The following is a 13,777-nucleotide window of genomic DNA, read 5'->3' as shown; positions in this document are numbered from 1 at the left end:
GATGGAATTTCAGGGGGAAATGTGTCGGGATAATCCAAAACCAGGGAGTGCCCAGCCAGCCCCGAGCCAACAGCTTGGAGCTTCCCAGCTCGCCCCCCTCTGCTAATTAAGGGCCCATCAAGGAGCGGTTTGTGCAGTGTCGATAGAGCTGCTCCTGTTTACCCTCCTGCAGCTGGGAGGCAGGATCCGACCCGGCAGCCGGGATCCTACAGCTTTTGCTCCCCGGGGAGTCCCAGGCCCACCACTAACCCGCACTGGCAGCTTGAAAGCCTGCCTTGCACTTAGCTGCTTTCTGATCTTCAAAGGCTCTGAATGCCCAAGGAAATCGGACCTCGTGCCTTTTCTTCCCGTGCAGTCCCCAGATCTGAACTCTCAGGCAATTTATTATCCCCGGCACGTGCCGCTCCCGCCCCGGCCGTGCGTGGGGAGGGAGCATGGCTCTGCCGCTCCTCCTCGGGTACCAGCGCCGTGCCACCCCGGCCATGGTGCGAAGCTGCTGCTCCTCGCATGCTCCCGATGGCTCCCCACCCGGTGATGCTGAAGGCAGGGCCAGGGAGACGCGCCAGCGTAGCCACCCCCCGACTTAGTCCTGCAAAATCTTCCTGCTGGCTTCCCAGCAATGTGCCCACCGGCTGAGGCTGGCAGCTGCCTGCTCCGGGCAGGTCCCTCGGTCCCCTGCCAGCAGCTTTTGCTGCTCCCTCCCTCCAGCCAGGGATCTTGGTGCCCGTGGCTGTGGAGCCTGTTTTGCCCGTGCCCCTCCTGAGCTGGTGATGTGGCAGCTTTATTAAGACCCCAACTTACCTCCCGAGTGCTTTTACCTCCCCTTCCCCAATCCCTCCCCTTCCGAGGTTACAGAAAAGATTTTCTTTTTTTTTTTTTAATTATTTTTTAATTTTGGTATTTAAGCTGGTTTAGTGGCTGCAGCAGCGAGTATTCCTGATAAACAGCCCGGGAGATCCAGAGAATAATCTCTCTGCTTGGTGACGGCAGAAGCGCCTATCGCAGCTGCTGGCAGCACGCAAAAAAAGCCGTCCTCATCTGCCGCCTGCTCTATCAGCCCAGGGAGGGGAGAAATTGCCTCCGTCCTTAATCACAGAATTTGAAATCCCAGCTAGCCTGCATCTTTTATTCTTCAGGTTCGCCGGGTTTCGCCGTGTGGGCAGGGGGGGAAATAAACAGCTCTTGGATGGGAGCAGGAGTTGGAGAAGAGACCAGGTAGACATCAGGCAAGCAGCAGCTCCTCTCCCTTTGCCAGGCATCTCCTGGACTGGCCACCCCATGACACTTTCATGGCACCTCTTTCTTTATGGCGGTGGGTTAAGGCTGTATTTTTAATATAGAGTCACAACCCGCTGTTGGCACAGGCCTTTGTGTTCTCCAAAGGATTGTGTATCGCTGCTGTGGTTGGAGAGAGTATGGGACATTGCAGACACGCTTGCTGGAGCCCCAGTGTCGGGGCAGTTCCCCAAGAGGTGTCAGGGAAATACAGTAAAAAGGGCGGATAAAAGGATAGAAAAACAGGGAAAAGCCAGAGAAGCTTCATTCTTGCCTCAAATAAACACCCTTGAGAAAGATGCTCATACTTGTCCCTGTGTTATAGACCAGGTCAAGTAAAGGAACTGGGTTTGTGGCACAGGAATGGCCCAGATTTATATTCATTGTCCAGAGAGGATGAAACGCTGGTGCTGGACTGCAAGATACTGCAGCCAAAGCAGGTAGCACCTGTAATGAACCTGTGTCCAGAGGACGTGTGATGCTGAAGCCATAATATCTGTCGAGGGGTAGCTCTGGGGTGCAGGGCAGGGCTGGACATACCCGATAACCTCACAGCGCGTGGTATTTTGCAGTATGTGGATGAAAGGTGCCTCTGCTCCGTGCTCAGCGCTGCTGAACGACAGTGTGGCACCTGTGCACGTGGGCTGTCACTGCTGACAGTCTGCTCAACCCAACGGTGGAAGCGCAGTCGCCCGCCATGCTAGAGACTGGTGTCGGAGTTGCTGGAGATTGCCTTTAATGAGACAGGTAAAGCAAAATGAAAAGCAAAATAAGATGCGGGGCTGTGGGAGCTGTCTTGAACGCGGCGCTGTGACTTTCTTGGGGGGGAAGCTGAGATTGCAAACGGCGGCAGAGGCGCTGGAGAGGTGACCGCAGATGGCCATCTCACATGGACTTGCACCAGAGAGCCGTTGAGGCTTTTCCAGTGCCCTTTGCGCATATCCTACTCCTCCACATGCCACTGTGGTTTATGAAGCAGACCCCATGTCGCACATTAGCTCTCAAAGTGCATGAAAAACTACTCTTGATGGTGCCAATACCATCCCCTCCCTGCTCCCCTGTCCTCTCCCCCCATCTCCAGTGCCTGGGGTGGGTTTTGAAAGCCCTGGAGTTGCAGGGGGCAACTTCCCAACTGCATCCCATGGATGCTGACAGAAATTGCAGGGCTGCTGTGGTCCGGGGCTGCCTGGGACATTGGCAGTCCATCCCAAACTTTCCACTGAGCTCAGAGCATCTGAGCTATTTCTGTAAAAATCCCGCGCTGGGTCAGGAGGCAGGAAAGGGGCTTTTGCTCCAGCCAGGTCTGTCCTTGAGCAGAGAGTGTTTAACACAAACCCCCTCCTGTTTCTGAGTAAAAAACATTCAGGCGTTGACTATCAACGTGAGCAGCATTGCTCAGGCAAATGGTGTTTACACCCCGAAGCCTTCAGACTTTCTAGATTTCACCTGCTTCTCTGCAGAAACCCCTTGAGAAAATGTTACCGAACAAGGCAATACTTGGGTGGATAAATTGCCTGGAACAAATGAGCTGGAATTCGTGCGATCCCATTCTTCACGTAAGAAAGATGTCACTCCTTAAGCAATTCCTGGGGAAAGTGCCCACCCTGGGGAGCATCACCCCTGGCTGCCTGTGTTGGCCGTCCCCTGCTTTGGACCGAGCTGCCGAGTTTCCACACACTGCAGCGCTTTTTGCCATCTCTTCCTGGGAATTGTGGGGGGAAATCGCGAACAGCAGCAAGGCAAGTTTTTCTCCTTTTTTTTTTCTTTTTTTTTTTTTTCTTTCTTTCTTTCCAGCCCTGGGCTGGAGGGAAGGGGGATTTGGGGAGTGCTTTAAGATCGGCTGCTGAACCGGGGTGTCGAGAGGGAGGTTTGGTGCTGTATTTTGCTGGTGCTGTGGGAGCCAATCCTGCTGCCAAAGGCGTTTTGGGACACATACCCTCCAGTCGTCATTGCTCGTCCCTCTCGTGGCGTAGTTATTTCTGCCTCAACTTTCCAGCAAGCTGCCTCCAACGCTTCCCAGTCTAAAACCACGCTGGTTTAGAAAGCCAGTTTCATCCCCTCTTCCATGTCTCATTTGCATATATTTGCATAGCACACAGGTTTCTGGGAGGGGAGGAGGCGCTGGAGAGGCACATCCTTTATTCTTTTTTTTTTTTTTTTTTCCCCTCTTTTCCCCTTTCAGAAGAATTGTATTTATTTATTTAAACCCAGCAGTGTTTCTCCGAGGGGCTCGTTCCTCACCAGGTCCCACCAGTGACTCAGTGGTGGACAGAGGGGTCAGGCTGGTACCCCCAGGCCCCATCCTGGCACATTTCCTTGTCCCTCGGCCCCGTTTCCAAAAGCCCCCCCCAGATCCATGCCCACCACAGAGCCACCACGCATCCAAAGGTCCCCAGCCTCCTGCTGCGGAGCACAGGTCCCCACCAGTGCCGGTCCAGCATCTTTCTGAGTTGGAGCCTGGTGGATTTTGGGGGAGGTGATGGGCTAGGGGGAATTGGCTTCTCGGGTTCTGTATTTTTCCAGTTTCCCAGCCAAATTGGAAATGCAAACAACCCACCTTCCCCTCCAAAATCCGGGCAGGCGGAGCTCATGGTTTTTTGGCAGCGAATCTTCCCTTCCAGGGGTGCTCTCAATGTAACACGCTTCTGGGACCAAATGCAAGCCAGGGGCAAACTTACTGGAATTGCCACTCACTATAGTCAGCCCCATGGGGTTGGTCACCCGCCTTCCCACGGCATCTCCTCCAGTGGGCTCTGCTGCTGCCCGGCTTGCACAGGGGGTAAAGGCTTCCTCACCCCAGCTCCCGCCTTGCAAAAGGGAAAGAAAACTCCCATTTTCCCCAGGGTTTGCTGGGTTTTCCCTCTCCTGTCTGGTCCCTCTCTAGGTTTGGTGGCCTCCTTGGTGCTCCTGAAGGGCTGGTCCCTTGGGATTTGCCACTTCGCTTGGGGAACAGCAAACCCTTTCCTGTAGGATGGGTTTCATCAACTCCAGCAATGGCCCTTCCCATCCTGAGAGGGGAGCCTCTCATTTCATTTCCCTTCTGCCATAGCCCCCATCACCTTGGGCTGCTGGGGAGGTGGGCAGCTGCGGTAGCACGTGTTCATGGGGAAGTGGTGACCCCCAAACTGCTCCGTCCCCATCCCTGTGGGCAGCCACTGGTGTGAACTTCCAGGAACCAGGCAATTGAGCTGACGCATCTCAGTGTCTTGATTCCCATTAGCTGGTGGACCTGGAGAGATTTGAGACTGGGTGTGGGGTTTGCCTTACAGGCCATCATTTCTGATCTTCCTTTGAGTTGCGTGAACCCCTCTAAGGACCTTCCACACGTGCCCTGTGCTGGGCAAATTCAAGGTGTGGTTTTAGCAGAAATCAAACCGATGCATTCCCCCAGCCTTGTGTTCACTCCTTTCCATGTAAGCCGTGTTTCTTCCCGGGTCCTTGCAGAGCGTAGGCTGATTGTGTTGCATCGTGGGAGGGTTACCTGGCAAGGTGCTCAGTGCCTTCATCCCTGGTGATGCTCAGGGGAAGCGCTGCCTAAGGGCTGGGAAGCCGCCATGGAGTCATCCTGAACCAATCGGTTGCAGTTGTCTATCCCTCCTGGGCAGTAACACAGCTGGGGTAGAGCTGATAGTACTTGTCATAAAGAAATTTAAACGAGTGGGTCCAACCAGCTCCTCTGCATGGTCCTCTGTCCTCCCTGGCCTCGGGCACGTCCCTTCCTGTCTCTGCTAAGTATCCTTTGCTGTAAGAAGGATGAGATCTAGGTACCTCCTTGCTGGCCTCCTGAGGTGGAAGGGCAAATCAGCAGAAGAGTATCAAGTCTGGTGTTGGTCTGTCCCCATCGGGGCTGTGCAGATGCTGGGCTCCTTTCAGCTGGATTTCTTCCTCCCCCAGGGCAAGATGAGGAGGAGAGACCAGCCCACGTGCATGGATGGGGACAGCAGGACAGGGAAGGTGACAGCAGCCAGCGGCACATGGGACGAGGGGAGGTAAGGTGTGCGTTTCCCGGAGTGGTGATGTGCCGGGTGTCGGGATGTCGGGATGGAAGAGGACCAGCCCCAGGTACATGGGACTGCCTGGAACATCTCACACACTGCCAACTCCCATTTGGAGTGAACGTGGTTCCTGGTATGGCAACGTGCGGAGGCGAGCTGCTGAGCTGCCGACTGTGCTGAGAGCTGGCTCTGGCCCAGCCAGAGGGAGAGGTGGCCGGCCGTGGCCAGTGCGGCATGGGGCATGGCATGGCATGGGGCACAGCATGGCTCTGCCCGACGAAGGCTCTGCAATCCCTGTGCGCTGCGGCGGCACCTGGGCAGGGCAGGGCTAACAACGCAGCGAGGCTTTGCAGATCCCCATGCTGGAGACCATCTCCTTTAAGACCTGGATTCAGGTTATCAAAACCCGGAGCATGGGTGAGGGCCATGGAGCCCCCCAGCCCGGGTGGGGATGGGGAGGGGGCTCCGGTGCAGGACACAGCCCGCTCTTTGCTCCCGTGCCCTCTCGCTGGCGAAGCTTTCCAAGCCGCCCGGCTCAGAGGCTGTTTGTCTTCAGCTTGACCGTTCCTCCGCCTCCCCCGCCTGTCTCCTCCGCTTCCTCATTCTCGGTGTCGGGTTGAGCAAGAGCAGAGCGGAGCCTCCTCGGGATCAGGGTGAGGCCGGGGGGGCCTGCAGTTCCAAGTTCCTTTTTTATTTTTTTTTTTCCCCCTCTCTGTTTTTTTTTTTCTCCTTCTTCGCTTTGCACACAAAGACAGGCTATGATGAAACTCCAGCTCCGTTTTGCTCGCAGCATTCATGCACAGCACATGCTGGAAATAATTGTCCTTGGTGGAGCTCTGCAAGCTGCAGAGCGATTTAACTGAAAAGAGGTGGAAAGGAGTTTTATTGCTGTGTTTCAGACTCACAGCGGCCCCAGCTTCATCTACAAGGTGGATCGGAGGCCAGAGTGAGCTTGGGCTGGATCTACAAGCCCTGTGGCCGTGGCCACGTAGAGCCAAGCCTGAGTTAACGTCTCTTGCCGTTCAGCAGCACTTATTACATTGGGCTTGACGTGGCTTTGATCTGCTCAAGCTCAAGCAGAGCAAGCCGTGGCTGCCTGCAGTGCCCCGTGTAGCGTAGGCACGGCTACGGGCTCGATGCGAACCCTCCTGTTGGTTTCTCCAAGTTTGGGAAGATGCTGCAGTGGGAATTTCTGTAGGTGCCAAGTCGTGCTGATAAGGGAAGTATGTTGGGTGCGCGCAGAGTATTCCTTGCGACCTGGCCTCTCCTTTATGTGCCTTAAATAAATCGCAGATGATTTAGCGAGCCTTGCTTTACATTTTCTAGCTGTACAAAGCAGCTGGGGAAGGCCTGCTAGGAGTGTCCTGTCCCCTGCGTTATTTTGATGGGCAGAGGGAAGCATGGTAAGCTGAAAGAGGTGCGTTGGCTCCAGGATCTTTTGGAGGTGTTTGGAGCAAGGACTTTGTCTGAGCTGCCTTTGGGAAAGGGCCCGTCTTTGGTGCAGAAAGACGGGGCAAGGACGGACCAGGCAAGACCACCATAATACCTCTTTGAATGAGATTTTTTTTTCTTACCCAACGTGAACTCCCCATCCTGAACTCCAGCATGTGTCAGCTGGAGTTGCATGGGGGGAATGCGTGCTCAGCACCGCTCAGGATATAGCTGGTTCTTCTTTGGTGTGCTCCTTAGTCATACCAAGTCCTCCTTCTCCTCCTCCTCCAATTCAAACAACAGTACTGTAGTTTGTCAGGCTCTGTTGTGGAGTATCTGTCCACAGAAATATTTTGTTTTCTTCAAGCTCCCTTTTCTTTCCAAATGGCCAGCCCATTCTTCTGTGAATCTCCATAGATTTCTGCTCTTGGTCACCAGGGATCTCCATTATTGTCCATCTCAGATGACTTAGTACTTTGCGGTTGGTCAAGGTCAGATGTGACTGTTTTCTGATCCAATTGGTAAAAAACCCACATCCTTTTGCATGAAAACTGGGAACTGGAGGCAGAACCACCCACCCCTTGGTGAAGACCTGCTTGCCACTGCTTTTTTGGTTTCACCAGCTTCTGTTTCCTAAGTGCCAACTGGTGTGAGGAGCAATGGGCAACCTCTAAAGTGTTTTCTCCTACCAAGTCAGTAAGATGTGATCTCACATGTGCTCCTCACAGCTGGGCAGAAAGAGACTTCTGCATTATTTACTGAGTTTTGGAGCTGGAACCAGACCTGACCCTAGTCTAGCTCGGCTGAAGGTAGTAGAGGTGGGAATGAAGCCCTCCCAGTAAGACCGTCAGAGCTGCTGGAGCTGGGCTCAGGTTTCTTCCCCGGGTGGTTCTCATGGCTCAGCAGAGTCCGGCTGTGCTCCCCCTCGGTGTAACGCTGACATGAGATTTTTTAGCTCACCTCAGCCCTGGTGTAGCTTCCCCAAGCACTACCCACCGGTGAGGTCTCGTGCTCGGGATCCTTGGAGCCAGGCTAACCTGGGGCCGGCCAGCCCCTCGCAGGCGTTTGGTGGTGAGGCAGAGCCAAATTCTTGACTTCTGGCCCTTCGGCGGTGGCCGGGGTTGGCGTGGGGTGGGGAGGAGGAGGAAGAGGAGGGCTGTGGTGTCAGCACCGTTTGGAGTCCCCCCACCCCCTCGCCCATGGAAACGGTCCCAGCGAGGCGCTTTGCCCACTGGCAGCCAGCTTTGCCCCCCATCCATCCTTTCTCAAGCACAGAGCTGGGAGAGGGGGGGACACCCATTCAACACTCGCTTTCCTCTCCCCCTCCCACCACCCACATCCCCTCTTTATCCCCCCCAAAATCTTACATTGCCTAAAAAAAACCCCACATTCTCCCTGGCTCTGCTTTTTCTTGCTAACCTCCGCTTGCTTTGCCTCTCCTCCCCTCCCTCCCTCCCTCCCTCCCTCCTCTCCATCTCCCTCCCTCCCTCTCTCTGGGGGGAAAAAAGGTCATTGCGCAAATGATTAGTCAGAGCTCAGTTGCTGTAGCAACCGGCTGCTGGAACTGGGACAGGCGTGCAGCGAGGACAACGGAGAGGTCGAGCATCAGCCAGGGCTGGGGGAGCCCAGCCTTTGTATTTGCTTTCAAGAGCCGGGGAGCCGGGCGGTGCGGAGCCCCCAGCTCCACACCACGCACAGGGCCGCTTCACCGGCAGCCCCCAACCGCTCGGCTGCGGTTTATTAAATTGTCGGTATCTCGATGCCACCGTGGAGTCAGTACGGCTTCGGCATCTCTTGGCGTGGCGGCACCGTCCTTCACCGGCGGTGCCCTCTTCACCAATGAAGAGGCTTCTGCCCTCGGCCGAGCGGCCGTGGAGTTGGGGCACATCGTGGTTTCCTCCCCGTGGCTGCGACAGAGCTGGGGGAACGCATGCCGCTGGGGTTCAGGGCTCCTTGTCCTCTTGCAACATCCCACACGTGAAATATGAAGCCAAGTTCCTCCTGATCCTGCACGAGGAACCAGGCATTAACTGTGTCCTGCCCGTTTCCAGTTCCAGAGTGCTGCAGTCCCTCTGCCTTCATCCCCAGAGCAGCTTCACAGAGATGTTTCCAAATCCTCCTTCTTTGCTCCCTGCCCTAAACTCAAGGACAACAGCTCGGCACGCAACATCCATGGGCTGCTTGTACTTGGAGACCAGGGCAAAGGCTCTTCTGGGGATGGTCAGGCTACATGCACCGTGGTTTTCACCACCATGGTCATGGTCTTCAAGTGGTTTTGTTGCTGAGGCTGCTGGGTGCGGGCTGAGCATGGGGCTATGTAGGCTCAGCTGCCCCAGCCAAGTCCCAGCCTAGAAGATGTGGTTGAAATGGGCCATCAGGATAGCCAGCAGTGCCGCGGTCAGGGACCCCTCCAGTCATCTGTTGGCTGGTGGGACCCTGTGCTGGGCTGCAAAACTGGGGAAAGTGGAGGCAGGACCCTATTTCAGCCTTTGCCCTGGGCAGTGCTGGTTCTGCAGCACCTCAGCTCTCCCTTTCAGCCCCCAAAGTGCTGCTGCGCAGGTCCTTCAGGGGACCTTCGTGTCCTTCTGGTGTGACCGGGGACCCGTCCTCATCACCAGCTCCCAGGTCTGGAGCAGATAGTGGTCCTACATTGGCGTGGGGTGGGAGAGTCCTGCTGCTTGACCCCCTCTGTCTCTGCTGTTCCCCTTGCACACCAGTCCTTCGGGGCCTGAAGGCCACTCTACCTGCCAGTGGGCACTGCCTTGGTCTTTGAGTAAGCTGCTCCTTGCTTTTGGTGTTTGAGCAGTGACTTGGGGTCATGCTTCCTTCTGGGGCACATGTGGAGAGGGAATGGGGTGAGGTTATAGAGGGCTTTGAGACCCCAAAGAAAAGCGAGGGAGGAGGAATGCATTGAAGCAGTTGGAAGCTGGTACAAGCGCTGCTGGGGAGGGGATGTAAGACACCCGGTTGGGGAGAGCTGGGTGGGCTCTGAGCAGGATTTTGGGGATGTCTTTCGTCTCTTACTCAAGGTTGAGCTCTGCGCATCCATCTAGGAAGCTGTGGGTTGGCGTCCTCAAGCCTAGGAAATTATTTTAGTCTGAGTTTGTGGGAACAGCAGGAAAGGGCTATTTATGCAGAAAATGGCTTCCAATAAACATGCTTCCTTTGGGAGAGCAGAGAAATTGCTGAGATGTGCTGGAAGTCTTTTCACTTTCCTGGGACCGTCCTTGATTGCCAAGAGCGAGCCAGCCACATGCCATGGCCACGCCGGCGCTCAGCGATGTTGGCAGCCCGGCTCCAAAAATCCCTTTCCCCAGCTCTCCATCACCCCATGGGTGGAGAGGGGCTTTCAAGGGTGCCGCTCGCTCTGCGTTGCCCACTGATGCTCCTCTTGGTCCTAAGAGAGGTCCTCCAAACCTCTTGAGATTTCCCTTGGCTGCCAGCATTTCCTTCTTTCCTTCTTTCCTTTTTGTGAAGCCGTGTGATTGCAGAGCGCTGGCAGGGGGTTTCCTGGTTAAGGGTTTCTTACCTCACGGTTCCAGAGACGCGCTTAGCAGAGTGACGTCAGAGTGGCCTACAGGCTCAAAAACCAACAGGGAAATAAAAGCAAGCCAACTACTCTCCTTTCTTTCTTTTTTTTTTTTTTTTTTTTTGTCCTTGCAAATCCTATTATTTTAAAGGCTGTTCCCTGATTTTTCCAGGGTCTGGAAATCTTTAGGAGCTCTGAATGCTCTGGGTTAGCCGTGCTGTTTCGGTGTAATTTTTAGTTGTATTTTCCTTTGGAGGTGGTGAGTAAAACCTGCAGATTCAGTCCAGCTGACTAACATTTCAGGTTATCGAAAATGACAAAAGAAAGGAAGAGTGAATGAATGTAAGACCTCCAGGAGAGGGATGAAAACCCCTGTGACTCAGTTGAAGACTGTCTTTTTGAGTCCGAAAACACAAAATGGTGCCTGTTCCCTGCTGCCCCTTGCAATGGGCTGGGAGACAGTCGCCATCCAGAGTTGGGTTTCGGTTACAGGTAGCCAAGCCCACAAGCCATCTTGGACTCCCATTGTGGACTATTTTCTTCTACATCTCTTGTCTCTCAGCTCCCTCCCTGCTCCTAAAGGACCTTCAAGGTCCAGGATGAGAGGTGGTTGCGCTGGTGTTTGAAGGCATCAACCCTGTCCTGAGCATCTGTGAGCTAAGAGAAGGGTGGAGCGTGCCTTGAGGGTTTTTTCCCCCTACAGTTGATATCCAATAGAGACTTCAAGCCATGAGTGCTGTCTGTGATGGTTTGGGAGCACATCCATGACTATGTGAGAGCTTACTGCTTGGAAAGGATGTAGGAGGGGAGAGCCTGGGGACAGCCTCGTCCCTCCCGGGGCAGTGGCAGAGGCGATGCAGTCCGAGAGGATGGGGAAGCTTTTAAGCCACTTGGCAAAACAAGTGCTCGAGGTCTCACCCTTAGCTGTTCACTGGGAACCACCAGGAGAGCAGGATGGGACCGTTTGTGATCCCTGGCTGCAGAGCACCCCCAGAGCAGGATGGGATGTGACCCGGGGCTGGCCGAGCCTCTGCTGAAAGGAGCACAGGGCAGGGGGGCACAGGGAGAAGGCGCGCAGCCTTTCCCTCAGCTCTCTCATCTCAGTAAGCTTGTGCTCCTCCAAAGAAATGTACTTGTGAGCATTTGTCAGCGATTGCCATCGAAACAGGCAAAAATCTATAGCCTGGGGTCAGGCCCCTCTTCCAGGCTCTCATGTCATGAGGTTCCCCCCACCCCCTCCCTAAAACTGCAGGGAGCAGCCCCTGCGCGCGGAGTCTCGTCTCGCTGACACGGCTTGGCTGTAGCCCGTGTCCGGGAGGTCGCCGGCAGACATCGGCTGTCGGTGGCAGAGAGCTGGAGTGCTGTCCTGGGGACACGATGGGTCCGGGCAGCTCGAAGTGACCCCATCACCATGGCTGCCCTGATGGGTGAGTCCCCTGTGCCACCGGCGCTGCCAGCCCGGGCTCTGCCGTGGTGGGGTGGACAATGCTCCTCGCTGGGGTCCATTGAGGGAAATCCACCACGGAGTTAATGCGTGCTCTCCTTTCAGTCGCCTTTTGTTAAGGGGTTTGGCCCGGTGCCACATGGGGAGCGCGGGCAGGCAGCGCTGGAGGCTGGCGGGGACGTTTTTGTTCAACATTGTGGCTCCTGGGTGGAAAGGAGGGTTAGCCGAAACGGGGCATGTGTGAGCATGGCGGTCACTCCGCCTGGGGAGGAGCCCAGCTGCTCTCCTTGGCATGTAATTCCCTGGGGCTTTGTGGGAGCACGAGGAAGCTGCTCGCTCCCAAACCCCGCTGGGGGTTTTGCACGTGCTGCGGCAGATTGCTGCTCCCCGTGTCAGCCCAGTGGGTGCTGGGGTGTCCCATCTGTGATGGTAGGGAGAGATTTGCCCCCGCACGAGACGGGGGTTCCCTTCCTTGGGACGTTGGGTGGCCAACATGAGTCGGCTCCTCTGCCCAGCCCAGCCCAGGTCCAGGTCCTGGTCCTGCTCAGCTTTGGTTAAGCCCAGCACTGTGAGCAGATCGCCACGGATTTGGCCATCACCATCTGCTGGAAACACCCCCCATTTTGCCCAGCCTTTGTTTCCTCCCGGCTCCTCATTACTTTTCGTGTCTTTTCCCCCTCTTACTCTTGTGCTGCTCGAGGCTGTTGGTGCAAGCTCAGCTTCTGGGCTCCTGCTTGTTCAGCTGAACGTTTATCTGTGCAAGCCGGGTTAATTTTGTGTGCTCCCCAGCACAAACGGTCCCCAACGGCGAGGCTCGTCCCCGGCTCGACTCTGTACAACAGTGGGGAACAGCACGTCCACGTGAACCCAAGCCCCAGAATGGCACAGGGCAGTGACGCAGCAAAGGTGAAATATCAAAGGGAGACGGGAAGTGCATGGCAGGAGCAGGGGAAACGGAGGAGAGAATAGCCGGAGCTGAGCTCAGCGGGGCGGGGAGCCCCGCCGCACGCATGGAAGGGAAATGGGAAAAGGATACAGCTGGGACCGGCCGCGGCACACGCGTGGTCTGCCCCAACCGCGTTGCTGCTTCTCGTTTCTCCCCCCAGGATGGGCTGGGGGAGTGGGCAGGGTGAGGGCTCGCCCCCAGCAGAGCGGGGCTGCCTGAGGTGCCCATCGGGGATTGCAGCGAATGCACCCAGCGGGGCAGCTCGGGAGCTCGGCCAGGAGCCACCGAGCAGCCGCGTGTGGACAAGGATGCTCTCGGGCGTCCACATCCCCTTGTGCCAGGAGCTGGCTGCAAGGAAGCGGCTCCGATCTGGCGATCATCAGCTCCAGCTTGCTGCAGATCCACGGCCGACCCGGCTCCCCGAGTTTGTTTAAAGGTGGCATGGGGCAGATCGTGTCCTTCCAACCCTCCCCGGCACATAGCGAGAGCCGGCGGTGTCACCACGATCAGGGCCGCCTGTTGAGAAGCGGCACAAGCCGTCCCAGGGTAGCTGCTGTCCCTGCAAGCGCTCTCAGCTGTGCCCAGGGACGCCTGACTTTTTTTTTTTTTTTATTTTGCATGTGGAGTTTTATTTTTAGCTGGAAAAAACCCAGCCTTTAAAAAACAAACACACACAAAGTTTTCGTGAAAAATTCTCAACATAATGGGATTTTTCTCTTCCTTGCAAAACTGCCTGTGACATTTCTAAATGAAAGGTTCCTCCTGGCCTTCTGCTTTTCCCCCTCAATCTTCAGTGAAATTTCTCCCTTCTCTAAGCCGCCCTGTTTTCCTCCCCAAGATATGCTCTTTCAGGAGGAGGAACAACAAATACAAGGACTTTTTTTTTCTGGAATGTTGTTTTTCAAAATCAAACCAAAAGAAAACGTAGTAGAAAATTTACAAAAGCATCCCTTTTGAACGCATTAAAATGAAAAGGGATTAATAATTTCGGTTATTTCCCCTTCTTCCAACTAGTTCTCATCTGTCCTTAGCTTTTGGTGTGGGAGAACTGGGACAGTAAATGGCAGAGAGCAACTCCTACTCTTTCTTTATTCAAGGGAAAGATTTTTTCCATCCCAGTTGAAGTCTTACTTTGGGACTGGAGAGGAGCTCGTGAA

At 55.2% G+C, this 13,777-nt stretch overlaps 1 protein-coding gene across 1 annotated transcript in view; it reads left to right on the top strand.

Annotated features, from left to right (window-relative positions):
• The window catches only part of LOC128917676 (uncharacterized), a 66,688-nt gene that overhangs the window by 38,468 nt on the left and 14,443 nt on the right, over nucleotides 1–13,777 (top strand). Inside the window, exons 2-3 of the mRNA XM_054221033.1 lie at nucleotides 5,170–5,264; nucleotides 12,464–12,580. Of these exons, the coding sequence (XP_054077008.1) occupies nucleotides 5,170–5,264; nucleotides 12,464–12,580 (212 nt within the window). The remainder of the gene's footprint in view (nucleotides 1–5,169; nucleotides 5,265–12,463; nucleotides 12,581–13,777) is intronic.

The sequence above is a fragment of the Rissa tridactyla genome, chromosome 14, assembly GCF_028500815.1.
Source record: "Rissa tridactyla isolate bRisTri1 chromosome 14, bRisTri1.patW.cur.20221130, whole genome shotgun sequence".
NCBI classification, from domain to species: domain Eukaryota; kingdom Metazoa; phylum Chordata; class Aves; order Charadriiformes; family Laridae; genus Rissa; species Rissa tridactyla.
The sequence above is the reverse complement of the archived record's forward strand: the minus strand, read 5'-3'. Positions and strand labels throughout refer to the sequence as shown.